The 25,306-nt window shown below is 43.6% G+C and overlaps 1 protein-coding gene across 6 annotated transcripts in view; it reads right to left on the bottom strand.

The window, feature by feature from the left end:
* Map7 (microtubule associated protein 7) overlaps nucleotides 1–25,306 on the bottom strand; it is a 165,386-nt gene extending 140,080 nt beyond the window's left edge. The window contains exon 1 of one of the 6 annotated variants that reach the window (XM_074073762.1): nucleotides 25,146–25,306. In XM_074073762.1, the coding sequence (XP_073929863.1) occupies nucleotides 25,146–25,212 (67 nt within the window). In that variant the 5' untranslated portion in view covers nucleotides 25,213–25,306. Of the gene's footprint in view, nucleotides 1–4,021; nucleotides 4,690–25,145 lie in introns of those variants that run through there. The other 5 variants (XM_074073792.1, XM_074073774.1, XM_074073796.1 and 2 more) reach the window with 5 other exon arrangements.

The raw sequence follows: 25,306 nt of genomic DNA, 5'->3' as shown, positions 1-25,306 counted from the left end.
TTAGTTCCAGCTAACTGCTGCTGTGAAGAATCAAGGGCCAGGCATGGGTGTGCCCTCCAAGTTTTCAAGGGATGCTAAAATCCAGATTACTATGAAAAATCTCTGTTTTTAAATGTTGGCTTATTTAAAAGAAAAAAAAAAAGTCCACAAAGGTCAAATAAGCACGCCTCTAGCCAAACATGGCTTGAAGACGCCCAGATGAGGCCACTGCTCTGCCCCAGGTGAGGCAACACCACTGAGAAGTTTTTAAAGACAGGTGAGGTGTGCAGCTCTTCACATTGGAATGAGGTATAAGGATGATGGAAAGAGGAAAGGTGAAAGCAGGGAGTCAGTAATCAATAAAAGGACCAAGCTTTCATCTTCTGAGGGTGATCATTTTTATAAAAATCAAGTCATTTAGAGTAAAGTCTCATAAGGAAATTTAGTATTGGGTATCAACCAGGTTTTACATGTTAAAAAAAACCCAGGAGTATAAACCATCGAAGACGATTGCATTAGATGGTTCCCAAAGAGATCAGGTCACTGTAAAAGAGAGTTAAAAAGTGCACCGTGTCGTGGTCATGCTTTCTCATGGCTGGGGAGCCTCTAGAAGCGACCATTTGTACAAAAGCCCTGTGACTTTGCTTCTGTAACTACCTCTAAGCAGCTTTCCCATCCCACCATCCCATGCTCCTCCTGCCTTGGGTCCTGTGAGTTCCCAACCTGAGCCCGATGTATGTCTGCAATGGGACAGGACGTTTCTTAACCCTTCTGCTCCAGTGTGAAAACCAGAGGCTAATAGCTACCTTGTTGGCACGTATTTGACATTTATGCCACCTCCGTCCTCTCTTCCCCTCATTTCAATTTACACTTTGCATTATTTGTATATGTCTTCCTCCACTAGACAGTCAACACTTCTAACAGCAAAGCCTGTCACTTACCACAGTGTTTCTACAAGTCTCCTGACAGAGTAATGTGCAGTCGAGTGAGCATCAAACAAGCTGGGTTAGGGAGAAAAGGTCCTATTACTTAATAATCACACAGTGCTCAGCAAATTTCTTGAGACAGGTCTGCTTTGAAACTGTGCAGGGGCATTTAGTCACACAGTGCCTGAACATCCTCGCCCAGGGGGCCTGAGGTCAGCGTGACACAGGCCCAAGACATGGAGGCATCAGAGCAATAGCACAGCCCAGCCCACTCCCAGTTATTATTTAAATATTAGTTGTTAACAACTGTAAGGCTGTTAAAAAAATTACATTCTAATTGATCACGTGGGTGAGTAAACACTCCTTCAAGAACTGATCTCGTCTACTAGCTAACCAAGTTCGGGTCTCAGGTCACCATCTGGGAATGCAGAAGGTAAGTATCCACCATGCTCATTCCTTCAAGCTTATGGTGATGTTCACTCAATAGTATGTGTACTGGCAAGATGGTTCTCATCACTAACTCAGGGTAAGCCTCAAGAGAAGCACTCAGCTTCTTTATTACAGGTAAAGGTAGAAGAAAGACACTAAGCACGCAAACAAAGTTTGGACACCAGGTTTAGATATGGTTGGCGGATTAGGCCATGGAGTGGGTAGAAAAAAACTTAACAGTCATACATAAAAGATAACCTGTACATAACCTGCTCTGATGCTCTGGAAATAGGCACCTATTAAAAGTTGCAAAAGAAGGCACAGGCTTCTAGCAACTGGTAAGGAATAATACTCAGAACGATGTAAGTGGAAAAAGAAAAATAAAATTGCCCATAAATCCAGGCTCCCATGCTTCCTTGTGGTGAAGAGGCTGAGTGCTTTAGGACCCTTCTTCACAACTACATTCATCTCAAGACCTGACCCAGCCAGCACCAGGAGGCAGGTAGAGTGGACAAGGCAGAGAGGATGCAAATTCAGGTCACATCTCTAGAGACTAGAACTGTGTTGTCTAGTAAGGGAGTAGCTACACGAGGCTATTTAAGTTTAAATAAACTAAAAGTAAATATCACCTTCTTGGTTGTACTAGCCATATTTCCAAGTCTCTCTAACTACATGTGACTAATTGCTATCATACTGGTCAGTGCGGATATCCAACATTCCTGACATTTTCTGTTAAACAGAGCTGGACTACAAAGTGAATATTCCTATTTGCTCAGATAGGACCAATGAGGAAGTCAGAATCAAAGCCAAAGGAGTTTTCATTCACCACGCATCAGAGATACCCAAGGTTGTTTACCTGCTTGTGCTGGTTGAATGTATCATAAATTTAAGATATGGGGATATACAGAAACTGTGGATATTCTTATTAGCACAGAGTACCCCCCCATCTTGTTTTTTTGTCTCTTGCATTTTTATTGTTGTTTTCATTGGGTTGGGGCAGGGACAGAAAGGGAAAAAAAAAATGGTAGGTCATCAGAAACTCCTTGATTTAAGGCTCTTAGTGCATAAATTGCCAAAAACAAATAGATTTAGAAGCACCTACTCCCCCCCATATCCCCCCTTCTTTTAAATAAAATGCTAAAAGACAACCAAAACCAGCAACAATAGGAACACACAATCAAAACCACACGGGAGATAGACAGGACTAAGAATAAATGGATGACTACCCTCAATTACTGTTCTAGGACACCCAAGGAAAAGAGCCACAAATAAAGAATGCTTCCCAACACATCGTGGGAAAAAATCCGCATTAATTTAAGAGTTACTAACTCCTCAGGGGCTGAATGATTTGCGACTAGCAATTTAAGGTACTGAGTTTTCATCAAGAGCAGAGTGCTCGGGTCAAACTGTCTAATTCATGGGCACAGACAAGAGGCACAGAAGTCACTTTCCTTCCACAGCATTGTTGGATTGCTGAGGTCATTTTGTCCTCAGAGAAGCCACGTCTGAGGGTAAGTAAGAGTCAACTGTAGCAGTAAGTCTACTTTAGAACCTCCCTCCCCATGTTTTAAAACATGAAGAAAAAGCATATTCTTGGATTTAAAATAGACAGTTTTGCTTACATTTAATAAAAGCAAGATTTATTCAAGAACTAGGAAAAAGAAAAGCAGCAATCTTCAAACACTGGACTCTATTTAAACTCATTCTGTCATTGTTTATATACTGCTCCTTCTTAGCCAGGCTACCTCTCTATGCTACACTAAGGAAAATGATATGTTAGTGCAGAATAAATACAAGCTAAAACTTAATCGGCACATAAAATCAACAAAACTGGTAATCCATCTTCTTAAGAGACAAACAGCTCACATATTTTTGGCAAGAGGGCTGTAAGATTTAGATGCTGGAAACACAACATGGAAGCCTGAAAGCCCTTCTTCAAAAATGCATGAAGATGCCCTCTCTGACAGATAATGACAGCCTGGGAGAGTGACTCTGAGACAATGCTGGAGACAGGCAGTGCGTGGCCAGCTGCTGCTCTGTGTCATCAGTAGGGGAGATAGCATAAGATGGGGACCTCTGTCTTCTGTACTCGGCAAGTCCAAGTAACAGCAGAATTACTGTCTGAGTTAGAAAACCTTTCTGCTCCCGGCCCTGCTCTCCTCGGTGGCCCTCCAGGTCTTTCCGTCCTTCCCTTCACTCTCAGCATTTCAGTACAGAAAACCCAGCAGCATCCTCTCCCTCGGCTCAGGGAAAGGCTGCACTCTCACGTCACCTTATCTAATCCATCCCTGCTAAGGAAGAACTCACTTCAGTAAACACCAATTATCTGATGCACCTAGGGGAGGTGGGGGGCTGTCCGCTTCAACCTTGGCAGCTTACATTTCCCCCATTTGATCAGGACACAGCCACTGGTAACTGTTTAAGTGAATGTGTGAAAATAAAGGACCTCTAAGGCCAAGAAAGCAGTTTGAGTCAAAAAGGTGGCTGACCTGAAATCTACCAAATCTGCAAAAACCATTCCCGACTCATACACACACTACTCTATGTGGTGTGAAAACACCATCGCAAGCTGTGCCAGGTCACAGCGCAGAGCAAGCACTACAAGTACAGTTTGTACGACGTGCTGCAAGCAGTGTGGGAAGCAGGGCTGGATCCGGCTCCGACCAAAGGGTAGGGCTAATGCATACCTTCCAGTCTTCTGGAATTTCCATTCTTTTGCTGCTCATCTTCCTCATTAATGGTGAATAAACCAAGGGGAACTGGTCTGGCATTGGTCTTCTTCAGTCTCTCTTGTCGGATAGCTGTGGCTGATCCAGGCATACTGCTGCTACTTGTTTATTTTTAATTATTATATTAGAGATATATGCTTCTGTAATTGCAGCTCCTGGGAAGCTGCTAGTTCTTAAGCTGCCGGCTCATTTGAGCACTTGTAACAGATCCCCCTATGGGTAAACAGTGCGCCAACAGCTGACTGACACTACCAGCCGCTTGGCAACTGAAGCCCTGCCACTCCCCTCACCTAGCAGCAGCCCTCTCCCCTCATTATCACCCCCCACAAGCACATGCGCTGGCGAGGACACGCTCTGACAGACAGACAGACAGACAGACAGACACACACACACACACACACACACACACACACCCCTTCCCGAAGAGCTTTAGTAAAGGCTCACAGGTTCAGATGCCTCCTGCCACTGCCTAACCTGTGCGATCAGATCAGATCCTGGCTTCTCCTTCCTGCTGCGACACTTTTCCCAGTCTTCCTCCTGCTACTGACACTGCAGAGAGGGGAAAGACAACAGTCGCCCTGACAACCCGGACAATCCCTAATCAAGGGGGCTGCCCTTCCCATGGATGCTGTGTCCTAAGAACTCACCAGCACAGGGTCAGTTACAGTGGGAGGCCGCTGGGCAGCTCCCTCTTCCTGCCCGCCTGTGCCTGCGGCAGAGATGGGAGGAGAAACAGTTCTGCTTGCACAAGCAGCAATTGCCTCCTCCAAAAGAGAGAGGAGCCCAGGGCAGGAAAACTTCTCCTCCCCTCTTCTGGGCAAGGTGGGCTGTGAGGATAAGGTTTGTAAGCCCCAGGATGGATGGAAGCCAGGCTGGCACCCCCACAGCTGGCTGGCTTTCCAGACATCTTAGAATCCATTCCACAGCCTGTATATGCACAGCTCTGGTGGCACCTCCAGGAGGACCACAGTGCCAAGTCCATGACAATCCTCCAGGACACACAAGGGGAGATCGTGCCTGTTCCCATGCTACAAACCACAATGAGGAACAGAGCACTCCCTCTGAATGTCAAGATGAAGGGCAGAAAGGAGGACCCAGAGCCAACCACGGTGGAAAAGCCGCTTCCATTACACCCAGAGCCCACGGAGGTGGAAAAACCACTTCCATTACACCTGGACACTCCCTCAGCCCCACCACCCCACAGCGGTACTGAGACATCTCAATACTTGACCCAATTTCAGTTCTCTTTTGGACTGTTTTCCCCAAAGCACACAGACATGTGGTTACTGTTTTCTTCTGAAATAGGCTTTCTCACTTTAAGACTCTCCAGTTTTAGTCTGCTTAAAATTTATGCTGTATGAAAAACATAGATTATATAATAAATGACATTTTTAAAATGCCAATTGCCAAACTAAGAAAAAGAATTCTTTTTCTTCTTCTTTTTTTCCTGGTGGTACTGGGGTTTGAATGCAGGGCTTCATGCTTGCTAGGCATGTGCTCTACCACTTGAGCCACTCCAGCAGGGTATTTTTGAGAAAGAGTCTTGTGAACTATTTGCCTGGGGCTGTTCTCCTGATCTCTGCCACCTGAGTAGCTAAGAGCCACCAGATCCTGGCTTGGCTTTTAGTGAAAAATCAAATCTGTCTAAAAAGTCAAAAGCAATCCTCCCACCCATGTGCTGGTATTTTTTCTTAATACTTAAAAACTCACCCATCCAATGGGAAGCATGGGGGTTCTAAGACAAGCAAAACAGAACAGGAACGTTGGATAATTCACTCCTCTCTGTGCCTCAGTTTTCTCTGGACAACTGGGGTGATGATGTAATTTACTTTATGGGGTTAGAGCAAGGACTAAGTGCTAGCAGTGAGAAGTGGTAATAAATATCACCTGTATATTTTATAATATACTTGCTGGAACTAGTCCATATATTTTTTTTTTGCTTTGTTATGATTTTCAAGGTATTTGCAGTTCAATTATCAACTCCATCAAGAAATTTTCTATGTTTTTAATCTATTTGTGGTGCCCGGCCCAGTGCCAAACGAAAAAATACATCTTCAGAAATCTCTCCCTCCAAAGGCCAGGAACTTCATTTTTTAAATCTAATTAAATTAATTAATTAATTTTTGTGGGATTGGGGTTTGAAGGGGGACAGGGCCTCATGCTTGCTAAGCAGGAGATTTAATTAAGTCAATGTATGTTCAGATCTGTGGCCTGGTGAAATGAAGGGAATTTCAGATACAGAACATATTTAAAATCCGATTAATCTCTGTAATAGATCTTTGGAATACAACAGAATGTAACTGCATTGCTGAATGGGTCTGGGAAGGCAAAGAATCACTATCATCTTACACACCAGGAAGCCAAGGTCCAGGGCTCATGTGAGCAGGCAGCAAGTCTAACAGTGTAGACCTCCTTCTTCTTAGTCCAGCTGCTCCTAGGGCAAATGTTTGGCCTAGATATTTTAGAATCCTAGCTACTGCTCTAACTCCTGTGAAAACAGAAGGAAAGGATGCATACCTCAAAATTCAAGATTGTGTTTATGAAATAAACAGATACAAACTGTAAAATTAATGTATTTTCATAATTTCCTGTATTTGGTAATGTTCCTGACTTAGACATGATCTCTTATTTTCTGTTTATAGTTCCTTAGCCAGATGGTCAGTAAGCACAGGTGTGACATGTGCCAATACCATACACACACACACACACATTTGTGAAGTGAAAATATTTTCAACCCACTTCAATTTCTTTCTTCTACTTCCAGATAACCAGGTCAGTATTACAATTGTGAAAAACAAAATAAAACCTCACACACAAAATAAGCACGGTGAACTTACCATTGGTGGAGGAATTAAATGTCTAAATCTCAAGCAAATGACAAGCTTTATCACTGAACAAATAACGCTAGCAGTTTCCAATAACAGTTGAGAAAGACAAATTGGGGTGGGGGGGCGGTGGAGAGGGAAGGGGAGGATACAGAGAGAGACAGAGACAGAGAGCCCACCTCCACTGAGCTTAAAAAAAACATTAAAGAGGAAAAGCTGAAGAAAAAGGAATCTCTTTCTCCGCCTTTGGAATTAAAAAGTGAGCTGGCCACATTTTATGGATATCCTAATAGGAAAATGAAAAATCTTCCTAAGAATTGCTTTTAAAAAGCAAGGTGAGAACTGAAATTCAAACTACTTCTTCAGAACACATTTCCATTATTTTCAAGCCTGGACTAGACTGCCTCAAATGCTTTACAGGACAAATGCAATGGCAAAGCAAAGGCCACCTAGAGTTTAATGTATCCACATAAGATGACAAATTTCACCAAAGGGTCCCTGCTCTGCAATCAAGGCAGCTAGGGAATCAAGGAGTGAGGTCACAGGACAACATGGCCTGGTGCCTAGGTCCTCTCCAATATGCTCAGCTCCTCCTCTGTTGTTTCAGTGGCAAATCCTCCAAAGACAAAAATGGGATTCCTCGCTCTCTAGCCTAAGGGGTCTTGAAAAATTTGATTTGTATGAATGTGTGAAAATCACCAAAATGGTTTTGTTTTCTTTGTGAGGCTACAAACTATTCTTTGCTGGGGAAAATGACAGCATGACTGAAGGAGGCCCAAAGTCACCTCCACTAGAGGTGCAAGTCCAAGTCAGAGGGCAGGAAATGTGCTCACTGTGGTCCGACCAGGCTGCGTCCACTGGACATCTTACCATGAGTCAGCACAGATCTGAGAGGAGCCGGCATCACCCGCCAGATGATGCAGGCACAGAGAAGTTAAAGTCAAGCAGCCAGCTAAGGTCACCAAGTCAGGATTAAATTCAGTCACTTGCTCTATGTCAAGATGCTTTTGTCCTGCTGCCTTATGAATCCTGCCTCTGACATCAACTAGCTGTGTCACAGTCACAGCTGTGACCAGTCACAGGGAAGCAAACAGCCCAACACCAAATAATGATAATAATGGCTTTTTTTCCCCTGCTCATAAAGTATACATTTTTTTGCTTAAGACATAAATACATTTGAAATTCATTTCTCAAATGCTCAAACCCATCCCTAATGGACATAGGATTTTGTTCTTACACAGTTCCAGGAAAGCTGGGACTTGATCCCTGGAGGGGCCCTTGGCTACTTTTCCTTTTATACTTTGATCTAAAACAAAAGCAAATATAGGAAGGGACACACCACCACCTTGAACTCAAATGTCCCTTCAAAGAAAATGGATGTCACTCTGAATTCCTGAACTAATCCACAGCACTAACAACCATTCTCAGTTACATGTCACCTGCAGTCACAGAATCTTCATTCAGTCTCCCTGGGAAATGAGGCACATTGGCCTCCAATAGGCTGTGTGGTTTTGTAACTCTTTCAAGTTAAAATAATAAATGATGTGTTAATGAAGACTGACCAAATGAGAGAAATAAGATACTGTCTAGTGTAAAAGGGTGGGTTTTAGATCTAGACTAGCTTTAGAGGGAAAAATGTGTGCAGTGCTGTCATATGATGTCCTCATATTCCAAGGTCAAGGTGGTTCCAGTTAGCTATGGTGAATAAAACGGTCCTGTAGGCTCCACAGCACATCAAGAGTTTGTGTCTCTATCTCCATGCTGGCTGGCTGCCACCTCTGGCCTAGCTCTAACTATGAGGTGGGGGTGGGGGGACACTGAAATTCAGACTGCTGACATTTAGGGGAGGTAAGATCCTGACTTGGACCTGGCTGTCACCACGTTCTAAAAAAACAGAGCAAATGTAGGCATGGTCGGGCTTCTGTTTACATTTCTGCTTCCTTTTATTTTGTGATCATAAAATTAGAAAAGAGCGGAGCCCATGAGTGAGTCAAGAAATGTGCTTAACCGTGAGAAACACACTTCACATTTTCCTTTCTAAAACTCTGGTGAGCTTTATCAAAACACACTGAAAGTGGAGACAGCTTGATTGACTATTCAAGGACTGTTGCTGAAAACAGGACTGCTAGATTGAATAACTGTTCCATATATGCAAAAGTTACTTGTTTTTCAGTAGAGTCTGGAAGGGCCACAATTCTTTTCCACATTTCTACACTACAGGAAGTGATTAACTTCAAAACTACTGGACTTCAGTAATCTTCCAAATATTCGATACAGCTCCCCGGGGTAAACTGCAACTTACATCAGCAGGAGTTCTAGAAATTCGCATTTTAAGCTGAGCATGGGAGCTGTGCCTGTAATCCCAGCACTGGAGGTCAAGGCAGAATCTCCAGTTCTAGGCCATCCCTCGCCTACATAGTGTGACCCTGTTTCAAAATAACAAAACAAAAAAACACATACACATACACACATAAAAAAAAAAAATGGAAAGGAGGGAGGGAGGGAAGGAGAAAAGAAGGAAGAAAGGAAGGCAAAAGGAAGGGAGGGAGAAAGGAAGGAAGGCAACTTAAAAACTTAATATGGTTTAAAACTATAAAGCCAGTGAGGTTGACACAGAGTCAAACCACATTTGAGGAACAGAGACCTTGCTGGCTTTTTGCCATTCCACAGTTGAAGTGAAAGGCTCCCGCACAGTCTCCTAGGATGAAGCCAAGTGCTGATGGCTTCTGTGGCTGCAAACACACGACATTCTGCCACCTTGCAGAATCATGCAGAGTTTCCAAGAGGCACAAAGAGCACTGCACAAAGGAACACTGAGTCTCTGAAAGGAAAAGAAGAAGGAGGCAGGTTTGCTTTCATCTTTATTTCATCACCTTTTGTTAACAGACACACACAAAGCACAAAACTACACCAGCAAGGCAGAGACTCAGCCAAGGTACCAGGACCCTAGTGCCTCTTAGAACTTGCCTATAACTCTTCACTGCATGGTAAGCACTTCCCAGTGTCAAAAGGGCGCAAAATGCCCCTCTGCAAAATGCCCATAAACCAGCTGCAGCTCCAAGGGTTCATTTGTAGGACATAAGGTGTGGACACTAAGCTTTCTTTAAACCCTTTCCCAAACACTAAGTGTCACTAGGTAAGTTGTGAGCATTATGAAAAGACACCTTGACCTGTAACCCAGGAGCACATCTTAGACTGTGATTCTCACTGACAATACCTTATTGCTTTACATCACATGGACTTCTGAATTCCTCGATGAAAGCTAAAAGGTGTCTAGAAGGTTCTCTCTTTCTCTGGTGATGCCATTTTGGCTAGAATTCCAATTCTATAGATTCCAAAAGGCAATCTACCTTCAACAGAAGATTCACACAGATGCCTGTTCTAAAAGTTACCTAATTCATCAATGCTTTGTGAGCAGTTGAGTGCTTAGTTTTATTGTTGAGGGGTGCCATTAAGAAATAAGAAAATTAAGACACAACAGTCCCTTTTCTTGGTTTAGGAGAGGTAGAGTCATTTCAAGGATGCCAGAGAAGGGACTTTGGAGGATGGCACCAAAGAAAGAGGCCACAGACAAAGTCTATGTCCTTCCACAAAACACATGTCACGAGGAGTCACTGATGGATGCTGATCCAGGCAAGCCAGAATACACGGTAAGGGAGGGTGAGGTTCTATGACAGTGAAGTCACTTACATAACTACTTCGTCCATGTGGGGAAAAGGGATCTCTGGTGGTGACCATGGGGACAGATGGCAAAAACAGTCATATGGAATGTCTGCTGTCTACCAGGCGCCCTCTGGCAATGTGCAGATGTGTATCAGGAGGTTAAGCAGGGAGCCCAGGCTCCTGCAGTGGTCTAGATGAAAGGACAAGTAGAGAATAGAAAAGAAGGAATGGTGGCTCATATTTTTATTAAAGATTTATACAAGGCCTTGACGTCTGCAGATAAAACAAAGGTGAGACGTGAACAGAAAGAGTCAGTCCAAAGTGATCTATCTCAGCAGATGGAAACGAAGGGCCTTGTGTAAACAGCTAGTTAGCAGGGGTAAGCACGCACACCTCTTTTTACTTTAAAGAGTTCGATGGCACAGTGGAACAGAAACGGGAGGAGCTTGGACAATCACCACTGCACCTCATTAGTGGGACAAAGCAGAGAACTCCACACAGTCCTGGGGGTCTGCAGAGGAACAGGGAAACTGCCCTCTGTTTTCTGTTTCACAGCCCATGGTTCTGAGCAAGAGCACCTGGGACTTAGACTTTCTACTTTTTGGATAGTTCTGTAAGGTAGAACTAAAACCGGTGGCTAGAGGGATAGACACACCAAACGCTGACGTGGGGTCCTAGTGTTGAGTTAGTGAGATTCCAGGACACCTGAGTTATACCCCCAGAGGCAAAACACCTCAAGCCCCAAACCCCAAGACTTGGGTAAGCCCGTCTCTCCATCACTAATCTCACCGATTCGGCTTCACTTTGTGGGCAACCCTGCAGTTGTACTGCTTGCTCCACTGGCCCTGCGAGGGGTTTGGGCCTCAGAGCCAGCACCAGAACCAATAGAACTTTCCCCTTGTTCTGCTTAGGAGAGGACCACACCACCCAGCCTTTTGCACCTGCGCCTGTGGACTCCCTCCCTCTCTCTCCCACATACCCCTTTTGACACTTACTGAGAAAAAGCAACAAGACTGAAGCTTTGCCCCCAATGGACAACTTATTATGGGTGATCACAGTGCTATGTGACTGCGAGGTGAGATGGGAAAACGTCAGGGGTGAAAGCAAGACCCCACAGCAGCAGCCCAACTGTTTATTACTTTTGGGCATTCTGATAGCGACTGCCCTTAGTTGTTAGACCAAGGAAGAACCAGACAGGTCTAGAACAAGGTATTTGACATTCATTTCAGACTGTTCTGAGATTTCCCCTTGTCCTGATTTTTGCCACTCAGTTCCTGAATTTTTCTCCTTAAAACTCCCTAAGATTAAAACCAACAACTAAGATTTTTTTAATTGAAGGTTTAATATGCTCCCTCTTTATTTTAAAAATCAGATAAAATTTATTTCAAAATTAATCTCTTGGCTGGGAGTGGTGGTTTATGCCTGTTGGCCAGCCCAGGCAAAAAGTTAGTGAGACCCTTTCCAAAAGAATCAGTCAGGTGTGGTAGTACATACCTGTAATCCCAGCTACTAGCAAGGCAGAGGTAGGAGGACATTGGTCCCAGGTTGGCTCAGGAAAAAGGGAGTGAAACTATCTGAAAAACAAACTAAAGCAAAAAGGACTGGAATAGGTGGCTCAAGTGGTAGAGCACTTAACTGGCAAGCCTAAGGCTTTGAGTTCAAACCCCAGTACATCAAAAAATAAATAATTTGCATGAATTGGGGAGGAAACTGTTGACTTTCTGAGAGCCAGTGCATCAGTCAGAGTTCTCCAGAGAGAACTGATTCAAAGTACAACATTATATATATATAATTTGTTTTACATATAATATAAATAAATCTGTTTATACACGCGATGGCTGCAGCCACCGTGGAGGCTGTAAGTTTGGGGTCCAACAGGCACATCAGCAGGCTGGAAACACACAGAATTGTTTTTTCTTTTTTGGCAGTACCGGGGATTAAACCCAAGGCCTCCAAATGCTCTACTACTTGAGCCTCATCCCCAGCCTTTTCATTTGCACTTTGTTCTGGAGACAAAGTGTCACTAACTTTGCCCAGACTATCCTTGAACTTGCAATCTTCCTGCCTCCGCCTTACAGGAATGTGCCACCACGCCTAGCCTCTAACACAGGGTTTCTTATCACAGTCTTGAGGCAGAATTCCCTTTACCAAAAACCTCAAGTTTTGCTGCTAAGGTCATCAACTGAATGGATCAAGGCCACCCACATTGTCCAGGGGAATCTACTTAAAAGTGAACTGGTTGTATGGGGTGGGCAGAAGGAAAGAGTGAATGAGGATGAAATTGGTGGATATATTTTGTATTCGTAAATGAAAACAGAAGAACAAAACCTGTTGAAATTGTTCTAAGAAGGGGGGGGGAATGACATTTTAAGCACATATGTAAGTACCACAATGTGTCCTCCTTACAACTATTATATGCTGATGAAAGTTTTTTAAGAAGTCAGCTGGTTCATCACGTCCCACATTCCAGTCATCATACTGGGATTGAAAGCACTAAGTTCAAAGTGAAAGGTTTACAGGCTAATGATGGTAATCTTCACTGCTCAGGGTGGACTATTCATTCAGAAAACTCTCCAGTATTGTAATGCTCTTAAAACAATGTCCTACAATTGGGTCAGAGGATCTCAGACGAGTCCTGGTCAACCCAATCCTTTTTCACTAGCCATCTCTCTCTGAAAATCCAACACTGAGAGCTGAAAAGCACTATCAAATAAATCCTTTGCATCATCAGGAGAACTATGCAGTGTGGCTAGCTCAACATTAAATGGCTAGAAAGTACTGATAGGTAGATTTAAAAAAGAAAAATCCTTCTGGGTTGTCATGAAGGACAGGTTCCACCGTTGCAATCAGAAGAACCAAAGTATGTGACTTTGTGGATGGGGGGAGGGAGGGAGGGATGGAGATAACATGTTTCTTATGAGAAGATGAAGAGTATAGGAAGGTTTGAGGCATTAAACTATATGTATTTACTGATATATTAGATACAGAGAATCAACTCTGACAACAGAAAAACAAAAAACAAAAAATCCCACGATTCTCCAGGATAGACCTGAAATCAACCTATTAGGATGTGCCTAACATAAAAGCCAAATCATGGCAGATGAGTTTAAGGTTGGTCCCTTTTCACTCAGTGAAAGCCACCCTGAGAGTTGTCCATTACTATAATTGTCAGCAACTAACCAGAATACCAAAAGCCCTCAGCTCAATTACACAGATAAGACACAAGTATACTTAGGATTGAATAGAAAACCTAGAAGCTTTAAAATATTTGCAATGGTAAAGCAAAAGATTCCTAATGCGTCAACAACTGCTCTTTTAAAAAGAATGATACGAAGCATTAATTTCTAAGAAGTACATATTACTAGCAATCCTGAGTTTTTTGTTTTGTTTTGTTTGTTGATGAGCACATCTTCTCTTAGGCTCGAATGACCTAAGGCTGTGGAGATTTTAGGAGGGTTAAGATAGGAAGAAATTGCAAGTCAGGAGGAGGAGCAGGGTGATGGGGTGCACTTAGGGGCACCCACTTCCCCTCTAGACCCTTCACCTTCCATGTCCATGAGCTAAGTCCATGCTATGTGAGTTCTAGATAGGCAACTAAGGGAGGATATTATCGACAGAAGCCTTTTAGCAAGCTTCCTAAGACACCCTAAATGGACTATCAGGCAAAATGGCTGTCCTCTGATCGAGGATGTCACAGTGCGGGACTCAAAAATCACTTTCCTCTTAAAATTTTGCTGACGATACCACTACCTGCTTCTTCCACACAGGCCTAGAGTCACTTGTCCCAAACCTCTGGAACAAGATGCTTCTGAGAGCCTTTAGCATCCACTGACAGGCTTCTTCCAGCTCACTGGACACATAGGACGAACAAAAAGACAGGTTTACCACCCAAAAGCTGTTTGTTTTAGAAATAATTTTGACATTAAAACCTGTTCCACACACATTTCCTGCCCTGGTGCATCTGTAACAGAGAATAAGTGCTTTGTGAAGTAAAGGTCTGGAATGCTCCATCCTCAGGGGTCCCAACTCCACAGCCGTCCTCTTTCAAAACCATGTGCAGGGTTTTAGCAGAGCCCTTTGCCGTTCCTTCTGACATTTCACACATACTCATTTTCAAAACTGTTTTGAAGAGACTTACTTTCTACTGTGGCGGCATCACCTTCACAGTGAGTGACACATGCTCTAATTCCACAAAAGGTTTGCATTCTGTGCTGCACAAGTTGGATGGCTGGGACCATTTCCCCTCCTTCCATGCTCTCTCAGTAACTGATAGATGCTGGACCTGGTCAACTTGTCAATAAACTGAAATGATATCCTCAAATCTGATTTTAGGCACAGCTGATCCACTAAAGATTAAATGCAAAATGCCAAACTAGTGTTTCTCCAGAGAGGCCTCACTGGATTATAAGATTATGGGGGGTTTGCCACCCAAAGTCATTTGACCTCACAGATACCCCTGAGTAGACACAGCTCTGTCCTCTACTTCTTATTTTAATACCTTCTTTCAATGGTGTAGCCCTCTTTCTCCTTTTACTTTGGTTCCTATTAAGTGTTTGTGGCTCCTACACAGTCACTTACAGAGTGCTTGGATACAACAAACAAATACAGGGATCGGGCACCTTCACAGAGACTTACAAAAGCAATTCCTGGATTTATTCTTTCTGTGAAGTATATCTGTACATAAGCAGTTCGTATTTTACTTTTAATAATTTAGTTATATTTTACTGAGTGATATACATTTTAATATTTGAAAGGTAGCATGCGACTTACGTGTTTAGTGAATGCTGTTCACTTAAAGACAATTTCCGGGCCTTACACAGAGAATCTAAACCCAGAACTCATCTGACAAAGCTACATATCTTCAGATTTGCTATGTTACTAAGTTTTTTTTTTTTTTAAGACATAAAGTCTAAATGACAATGTGAAGACACTATTTTCTTAGGAAGAAATGTGTCTCGTGCACACAGGCCTATGTACCACACCCAGGACAGGCTTTTGCAAGTTCAGAAAGTTTCTTCTGCAGTTGGCAACTTTAATAAATAAGACAGCTTATTGATAGTTTTTCATTTCATGCATGTACATTGTAAACCCCACCTGCCTCCTGCTCGTCACGAAGCAGTGGACAGCAAGCTGGTGTGCACTTCCTGCCCTTCTTAGAGTCACGTCCACCGTGGTGACAGTGATTGTTTCAAGTCAATACAGGTCAGGGACACTCATCTTCAGTTTAAAGGACTGGAAATCTATCTTCTGGCTTAAAGCAAAGTAACTTCTTTAACAATAGTACTGTAGGAAAGAACTTCAACTTCAGCACTAAGTGAAAACAAGGCCAGATGGGCTGTTGTGGTGCATAATGCAAGGCCACCGCACAACCTCAGTGGCTCCAGGTTGGTGTGCAGCAATCTTCTCCCCAACATTTTCAGCAGCATTTGCACCAGTGGAAAGCACCATCTGCTATGCACTGATGATACCTTGTATACCTGGCCACACCTAGGACAGTGAGATCACACAGCTACAGTAAGGCTGAATCAGCGTTACATTCTGATGTCCTCATTATAGAGAGCTTACCACTATAAATAAGAATTTGCTTCAGGGAGAAACTCAGCATGCCAGCATACGCCATCTTTGCACAATGACACAGTACCGATCTTTGATAATTACAAGCAACACCATGCTATGCTGTGTCAGGGACTGCCCTAAGGACCTTCTATGCATTAAGTCATCTAATCCCTCAGAGGAGAGGGCCACTAGCCTCATCTTAAAAAGGAAGACACTGAGTTGAGAATGGTTAAGCAATACACTAAAAACCCATAGACAGTAAGCGGCGGAGGTGAGCCTGGAACTGGAGCGGTCTAGCCCCAGCGTTCCTGCACAAAATAGTAAAGTTGGTTTGATTCCTAATTGGGTAGTCTTTGTTCTGAGAGCACAAGCTTATGGCTTCACACATGCTCCCATCCAGCATCATTTTGAGCAGAATCCCAAAACACCTGTTTCTAAATATCAGTCCTCTGCATTGTGGTGCTGGACAGAGCAGCAACAAGAAGAAAAGAACCAGATCAGTGCTGCCAAAGGTTAGCTCTCCCTGGAAAACTTCAAGGCACCACAAAGGGCACCTCAAAACCTCAGAAGATGACACAAACCCAACACAGAAGCACCTCTAGACATACTGCTCCGTATGCAGTCAGGTCCTAACTGGAGGTTATAGCTGACGTGTGAATAACCCTGCTGAGAAAAAAAACACAAGGTGAAAAGAGCAAGGTTTTCCACTGAGCTTTGGACACCACAGCAGCTCCTGAGGAAGATAGGGTGTTACAATGGGTGTCAGCATCCAGTCATGCAGGAGGACCAAGGGGGGACAGCATCACAGAGGTCAAACTGTGTCAACTATTTATAGATGACAAAAGAAACAAGAGGTCATGCATGGGTCACCAGGAAGATCTGGGAAGCGTACCTAATTTTCTACAAAAGTCTTTATTATCTACCCCAAATTAACCTCCCCTTATTTTGAGTAGGAAGAGGGAGAGGAAGACAGTGTGACAGTTAAGCAAAACAGACAAAAAGAAAGTTGGTTAGTATTTCATCTAGCTTCACATTCATATACACCAGTGCACAAAACTGCCTATCGAGTGTGTACAAATATACTTACAACTGTCTCATCTCGACATTTTCTTCAAAAAAGTTCTGGAGCAAAGTAAGAGATAAATTGAACTCTCTAGATTCAGGGCAACAGCTGTTATGATTTTCCATGCAGCTTCTGTAAGGGAGGTACACCTGACTCCTCCAAATTAAACCTACCAAGACAGTCAAATGGAACAGCACAAAACAGGAAATGGATGGAAACCAGTTCTCAACATTGACTGCAGGAGGAGGGGAACCACCTGGGTTTTAAATCCACTGTCACCTGGCTCCCATCCCCTAGAACTTCAGATAACTGCCAGGGCCAGCCTGGGCACTGTGAGATTTAAAAGGTTCCCAAGTGACCTTAAATCTCTGCCAAGATTGAGAAGCCAATGACCTGAACCAATGACACTTCAGCACGTGAGCTCACATGCTGGAGTGTCAACAGCATAACCTTAAGCCTGAGGAGGGAGCCTTATTTAAATGAACCCACTGGATTGTGGTTGTGGTTAAGGATGTCACTGTGCTAATTTAGAGCATCTGCCATGAACAGAAGCCAATCCAGCTGGAAGGCAGAAAGTAGGCAACCAGATTGGTCTGTTGTGTCTGCCACACCACGAGAAGACTCAGTCAGGAGCTTCTAAGAACCAGAGGTCTAGATTAAAATCCTGAGCAGCCAAGCTACCTGCCAAAGGAACCCATCTTCTACTCAGTCACTATGCATTTTATTGCCACTTAGCAGGCCTTGTGCTGGGGGGTGGGACCACTAAGGGGAGGGGTTCTTTCTAGAATTTCACCTTGAAATTTAAACTTACCATAGAGTGTAGTTTTTTAAAAATACATTCAGCATAGTGTCAGGGATACAATACCAGAAAGCCAACTTCAAAAGGTGGTCTGGTAGCATTAAAAAAAAAAAAGTCACAGAAGAAGAAGAAATGTTGAGATATCCAAAATCTCAATACTTTAAACTTAAATATTCAGATTTTACTAAGGCTCACAAAGTGGAGTTCACATATGACAAATGCACTTCTCCCAGTTTCCTCTCTGCTGTGTTCCTATGTCCACCTGTGCAAACTGGTCAGGTTTTTTTCTCTCACAACTATTTCTGTAGGAACATCAAGGAAGAGGAATTGTTGGATGTATTCAACTCTTATTTTTTTTCCTAATGTACTGTCAAAAATATATTACTCTTCAAATCAAAATTCAAAGTAGAGCTGGGGGCGTAGCTCAGAGGTAAAGCATTTGCCTAGCATGTGAGAGGTCCTGGGTTTGGTTCCTAACTCTGCACAAAAAAAGAAAAAAAAAAAAAACACACGCACACACACAAATCAAAGTTATACTACCTAATAAAAGAAAATCTCAGGTTCTTTTTCAACTGGCTATCTCTCAAAATAAAAGAACACAAAGTGTATCTAATGAACCAGAAAAGCCAAATGCCACTTAAATGTGTAAACGACTGTAACACAGAGTATTTCGAGAATTGTATAAAGACAAAGGCACCACTGCTGAGAACAAGAGAAACTCTAAGCCAGAGAAAATAAGGCCAAAAAACACCATGCACATTCAGCAGGCAGACCTAGTCTGTGACAAGGGACAAGTGTCCAACGATATAGCATCAAGACTTTTACAAAGCTCGGTAGAGATGTGCTTTCAGAATCTGAGAACTGGTCCTACGTATTCAGATTGAAAATATACATTGTGCCACAAGGAATTAATAAACAGGATCATCAAGTTACGTGACCAGCATTTCTAGTTTTCCAACAAAAATTGTTTCCAAGCTCTGGAAAATCACATCTCGAGGGATTAGAAGACACATTAAGGAGAAAAAGAAATTGCACTGGCATAGGATGTGCTGTATAATGGCACTTCTGTTCATAATCCACTTTAGCACAATGACTCCACAGGAAATAAAAGCTATGCAGAAAAATAACTTGTTATTAGAGCCAAATGAAAACTCCAGCCCTGGGGATGTGGCTCAGTGATAGAGCACTTGCCTACCATACAAGAGGCCTTGGGTTCAATCCCCAGCACTGCACAACACCCACCACCAAAACCTCAATATTCCTGGATTCTAGATCAACAGCGCCTCCAGGTTTTTCTAATTCAAGTGAGTATTATTTAGCACCAAACAGGCACTATCTCACTTTGAGATGATTACATTGCTGTACTCAAAAACCTTGGTGGAATGGCTAAAATGAAAAGCAAAACAATACGCAAGTGTTACAGAGGATTCTGAGTAGCTAGCGCTCATAGACAGTGCTTACAGAAATGTAAAATTACATCACTATGGAGATATTTGGCAGTTTCTTGTACAGTCACATTTGCGACCACAATCTCATTCCCAGAAGACCCAAAAACTTGTCTGGAAATATACGTGGCAGGGTCACTCACTGTGTCCAAACCTGGGTAGGTAAATAAACATGATGACATTTCTTCACCCTGGCAAACTGCTCACAATAAGAGGGAACTTCTAATACATACCACTGCAAATCTGAGTTTCAAAAGCATTAGGCTGAACAGTAAAAAAATATATAGACTCAGAAGTTACACAGTGTATGATTCCATTTTTATGACATTCTGGAAAAGGCAAACTAGAAAGAGCACAGAAAACAGTGGTTGCCGAGGTTAGGGTGGCAGGGGCCTCACTGCACAGGGGTGGATATGAGGGAATTGAGGGTTTTGACAACTCTTCTGGATTAGGGTTACAGTTGACTAAACTCAAATGTACAATGTACATCAAAAAAAGCAAAATGAAACAAATTTGGTATGCCAGTTAAAAAGGAAATTTCTAGGCCGGGCACCAGTGGCTCGCTCACCCCTGTAATCCCAGCTACTCAGGAGACAGAGATCAGGAGGACTGTGGTTCGAAGCCAGCCTGGGTAAATAGTTCATGAGACCCTATCTCAAAAAAACCCACCACACACACAAAAAAAAACTAAAGCAAATGTCTAGAAATCCCTCCACTGTTCAAGGATTGTTTTCCCCTTAACAAGCAAACTTTATGGAAAGGCTTATTAAAGTGGGTTATCTTTACTTCTCCTATACCTGCTCATCTATTAATTACTTATAACACCTGAAATTCCCCCTCTGGAGGATGGTCAGTGACCAATCACCTATAATCAGACTAAGGGCTTCTCTCCAACACCTCTCCCCCTCAGGGCAGGTATGGCATAGCTCACCTTTTCCACCTGTCTTCCCTGGCTCCTCCTCCCCGTGTGCTGTGTTTGTTGTCTCAGGGATGGGCAGTGTTTTGAGCTCTCCTCACTCCCCGGGCTTCAATCCTTCCCTCATAAAAGGAATCCCACAGTCCTCCCCTCTGCTTTTCCCCTTCAGTCCCATACTTGTAGCTGCCTATAGACACTTGCTCACAGGTCTCTTTTGTACCCTAAGTAGGTCGTCCTCATTAATATGTTCATGCTAAGCTTAAAGCAATGAGTCAAAGTATGTCACATGTCACCTTTTTTACCTATGATCCTTCAACACATGCCTCTGCAGAATCCTGAATTACTTGTTCCCTTCTCAGGCCCCCGCCCCGCCAATGCCACTTTGAAGTTGGTAGGCAGATCACTGAACTCTCTTCTTCAATACCTCCTCTAGTCTACACTGCTACTCTGAAAGAAAGGCCAATGGGCAGAAGACTCACCACTTCCCCGATCTCCAGTGCAGATTTAGTCCATCTGTCTTCTAGGCAGATGTTCCTTGTTACTGTCACCCCCCCAAGTACACGTGTGCCCTTCCCAAAGCAGTAAAAAAAAACAATGAAAGAGAAGGACTTCTCCAGATGGAGGGACTATGCTGCAGTATTTAAGGCACAGCTAAACTCTTGCTAGAACCAGCCATCAAAGTTGGAGATTCATAGGCACAGAATTACCCGATTAACTATGCTGTAATCAAGATTACTACTCTCAAGGTCATCAACAGTTCTCCTGCCCACTGGATAATTCACAGACCTCTCAGCCTGGCCTCCAGCCTTCTGTGATTCCTAGTTATCTGTGAGTCTTATGCATTTGAAAATATCACCCAAATATGGCTCTTTTCCACATCTCCACCTTAGTTGTTCTCCCTTTCCTCCATCTAACCTTACACATCATTTACTTACTGAGTGAAGTTTAACTTAAGGCTATCCCAATAGATGTTCCCTGCTGACCACAGCCAGAAGTGATTCTTCCTCCACTGAACTCAGAACCTGAGATTATCTGTTTGTGGACTGTGTTCCTTGCTAAACTAAAGGTTGTATCTCATCCACTGTCTAGCCACTATAATGCTTGATATACCAAAGGTCCACATTTCTTGGTTAAACCATTCTAAGTCTCAATATTTTCAATTTTTGTTATTATGTGAATGTCTCCCATTGTGTGTATGATACATAATAAAGTGAACATAGTAAAACAACTGCACAGTATATAAAAAAATATACAAAAGGCATAGTTTCAGGCATAAGGGTTTAGGACATGCTAAGTGTACTTTATGTTAGGCAATAGTTTTCCAACTTCTTGGAAAGTAGGATTTTTGTTTCCAAGTAACCCTACAAGTTGGCCATGAGTGACTCTGGGGCTGCCACCTAAGAGCCCACCTTCAGCTCTGTTGGGACGCTGGGAAAATGATGCTTAGGAATGTCTCAGGGCTGTGTGCTAGGTCCTCCTAATATCTGGGAAACACCTCAGGACACACCCAGACCCCTGTGCTGTCCTCGTGGATCCTGCGCTCACCAGGATCATCCACGGACAGATGGCCAACACAAAGTCCCCTCAGGGCATCACTGAGGACTGTCTGCTGCAGCAAGTTTTCCAAACCTGCAGTGCAGTCAACTCTGACACCAACATAATGAGATGAGTTTAAAAAATAACTCCTTTGATTGGTTGTCAAAGATGTTAGAATTTATTTAGAGACCATGCCTATGCAAGTTAGCATTTCACACACATGCCTAATTAATAATGGCACAGGAATGCAAGCTCCTGAGCAAGGAGGCCTAATCTACATTAATGGAGCCCTGCTTAGCAGGATTACAGTCAGTCAGAGAAGGATGGCAGACAAGCTGGCCAGCTGCCTGAATGAAGCATCTCTAGCTTTTAGGGCCTCAATTCTTGATACCAAAAGATAGTCTGAGCCTCAGTCTTGTAGATTTGTAGATATTTCATGTGGACCCTTAGGGCTGAGACCTTCAAGATCAGTTTTTAATTTGAAAAAACTCAAAGAATATGACCAAGTTCAAAAAGGAAACCCACAGTTGAGAGAGAGAAAGAGAGAGAGAGAGAGAGAGACCCCTATTGCAGGTTTTAAGTAATTTTCCTTAAAAGAATATGAGCAGAATTCAGGTTATAGGCATAAACTTACTTCCTTACACATCAAAGCATGGTATGAGGAATTAATCAACAGCAGATTTAAATTTTCTTCTAATCTAACAGGTGTTTAAAGAAGAGGCTATCAACGTAGTAAATTAGCTCTGCACAATCCCTTTCTGCAAGCTCTTGATCATGACCACAAAATTAAATATTTAAAGTTTGGGCAGATGCAGTTTTGTGACTAGCCTCTATCTGACTACTCAAAATAGCCTGAAAAAGGACTTGACATCCTCTAGTGGTGAAGTCAAAAACTTGTTTCCAAGTTTTTTTCTCAGTTCTTGCTTACCTTTGCTATTGACAAGAAAATTATTACAGTATAATGTAAGAATTGTTCATCAATAAGAATTAAAAAATACAAGTTTTCATTACAAAGAATGCACTGTACCTAAGATATATAACCACAGAAATGGTTTTAAATGTTGGATTTATATAATACCTTTACACAGACAGTACACCACCAAATTTCAATCCATCTCTGATAAAATACACATATGCATGTATTTTTAACACAATTAAAGGCACTATTTGTATAATAATCTGAGACTCTAATCTAAAGTGCCCTAAAATTATAACTCACAAAAACTAAAAGTCATTTAAGCATGGGTTCTCCATAACAATGAAATCTAAAAAAGAAAATAAAAAACGGTAGTTCTCACCTCTTTACGGCAATAAAAGACATCTCTGTACCACCCCCCCTCCAAAAAAATATCCATACAAACTTGTGATCATTAAAAACAATGACTTGCAGCATCTGAATGTGTACAGCATGGACTATGTCAGTGTGGAGATGAAGTTACATACTCAGACGCAGCCACGTGTTTTAAACATACAGAACTTAAGTTGCTAAAATTCAAGTAAACCTCACTGCTCTCTCACAATACTGTTACCTAGACTTTAAAAAAATCCTTCAGCATTTTCTTTCTTTTGACCCACTGACACAGGTGCTTCTGCACTAAAAACACAAACAGTAATACAGGGCTAGAAAAATAAGGGGAAAAAAACGTGGGACCAGAAATGCTTTTGTTAGCGGTACTGGGGTTTGAACTCGGGACTTCCAGCTTGCTAGGTAGGCACTCTACTGCTTGAGCCACACCTCCAGTCAGGAACCAGTAATGTTTTTAGTTAAGTTATAAAATACAATTATTCAAAAAACCATGTATGTATAGAACCACATACAAAAATGTGTCCCTTGGAAACTGAAGTTTCTAGGCAAAGGCATGAAGGACTGTATTGTATAAAGGAGATGGTGGCCAAGTTCATGCTACTCAATAAAATATTTCACTGGCACATGGTTGATTTGCATATTAATTGCTAGACACATGGCCAGCTCATTCCTTCTCAAGTTCAGGCACTGACTATACTACAGTCTGAAGTTCACTTATGTCTGAACAAGTTGTTCCAATGCAGATTGTAGAAAGTTTATTTATTGATTTTGAGCGCCAATTGATGCCCATTAAATCAGCAGAATGACTTCGTTCCAGAAGCAGTTAGTTACCTGTCCTCACTTGGGGAGCCAGGTCCCATCAAGCAATTACTCAGGCCCCAACTTTTCTCCACACAAACAAAATAATGATCCACGGCTCTTTCAAACACACCTAGACAAAACCACCCACCCTAGAGGAAGAAGCATGACTGGATAACCATTTCAAGACAGCTTGTCAGTCTCAACATCAGGGATTTTGACTGAAGGTGTAAATCATTAGCCTTTGGATGCTGAATCTCTCCAGAGCAATAGCAGATAATTTGCAAGTACTGTTAAGCTTCCTGGACCCTGGACCTTTCACGTTAAAATAAGCATAGCAACTAAACACCCCTCCTGCCAGGAGTGTGTGTGGATGATTCTTGCATTTAGAAAACAATTGTTACCACTTGTGAGTGTAGGGAAGCAGTAACAGCTTGCAAGCCGGCAGACTGCCTTGTGGCCCCATCCCAAGTGTAGGGAGGTACACAAACAGCGTACTGACCAGGAATAAACAAAGGGGGGGAGGTGTAAGATACTCTTAAAACATTAAGAGGAAGGAAAAAATCGGTTCACACTATGGAAAAATGGGTGCAGGTGGGGAGCCTTGCTGCTTGTCCCGAGGGTGGCAGTGAGCCGTGTCCCCGCGTATGCCCAGGTAGTCGTGGGGGTGGGGGTGGGGAATGGGGGGGCAGATCGTCAACCCGGAGGCCTGACGACCAAACCCAGGTGGTGGAAACTGCGCTCCTACTCTGGATCCAGGACTCCACAAGAAGAGAACCCCGCAGGTGTCCCCAAGAGCTGAGCGGCGGTCCCCTCTCTCCGCGGAGGGTCGTGCCGCGGGCCCCGCCAGTGATCCCCGCAGCTTGCTCGCTCCGGGGGCCTTATCTCCCCTCTCGGGAGTTGGAGGCAGGCGGGAGGGCGGCAGCGCCCCTCGGTGTCCTCCTCGCGCGGGGCGCCCCAGGCGTCTCCACCTGTTGTGGGCACCGCGGGGACGGAGACCGGGACGCAGCCGGGGCCTCTGCGCGGCGTCCGCGCACGGGGGCAGCGCGCTCCGTCGGCCGGCGGTTCCGGGCCGCGGCCCCGCGGGCAGGGTCACCCCGATCGCGCCCCCGACGCCGCTCGCCGCTCCCCGCCCGCGCCCGCACGACCCCCACTCGCCCCTGTCGCGCAGTCACCTGTTTCGCTGTACGCAGCGCCGTCGCCGCCCCAGTGGCCGTCGCTTCCAGCTCCTAGCTCCGCCATGGTGCTCGGATGACGCGCCCGCACAGCCGCTCCGCCCTCTTCCTCGGCGGCGCTCCCGCCGGGCCCCCGCCTCCGCAGCCCGAGGCCCAGACAG

This window comes from Castor canadensis, chromosome 1 (assembly GCF_047511655.1).
Source record: "Castor canadensis chromosome 1, mCasCan1.hap1v2, whole genome shotgun sequence".
Lineage (NCBI taxonomy): Eukaryota > Metazoa > Chordata > Mammalia > Rodentia > Castoridae > Castor > Castor canadensis.
The sequence above is the reverse complement of the archived record's forward strand: the minus strand, read 5'-3'. Positions and strand labels throughout refer to the sequence as shown.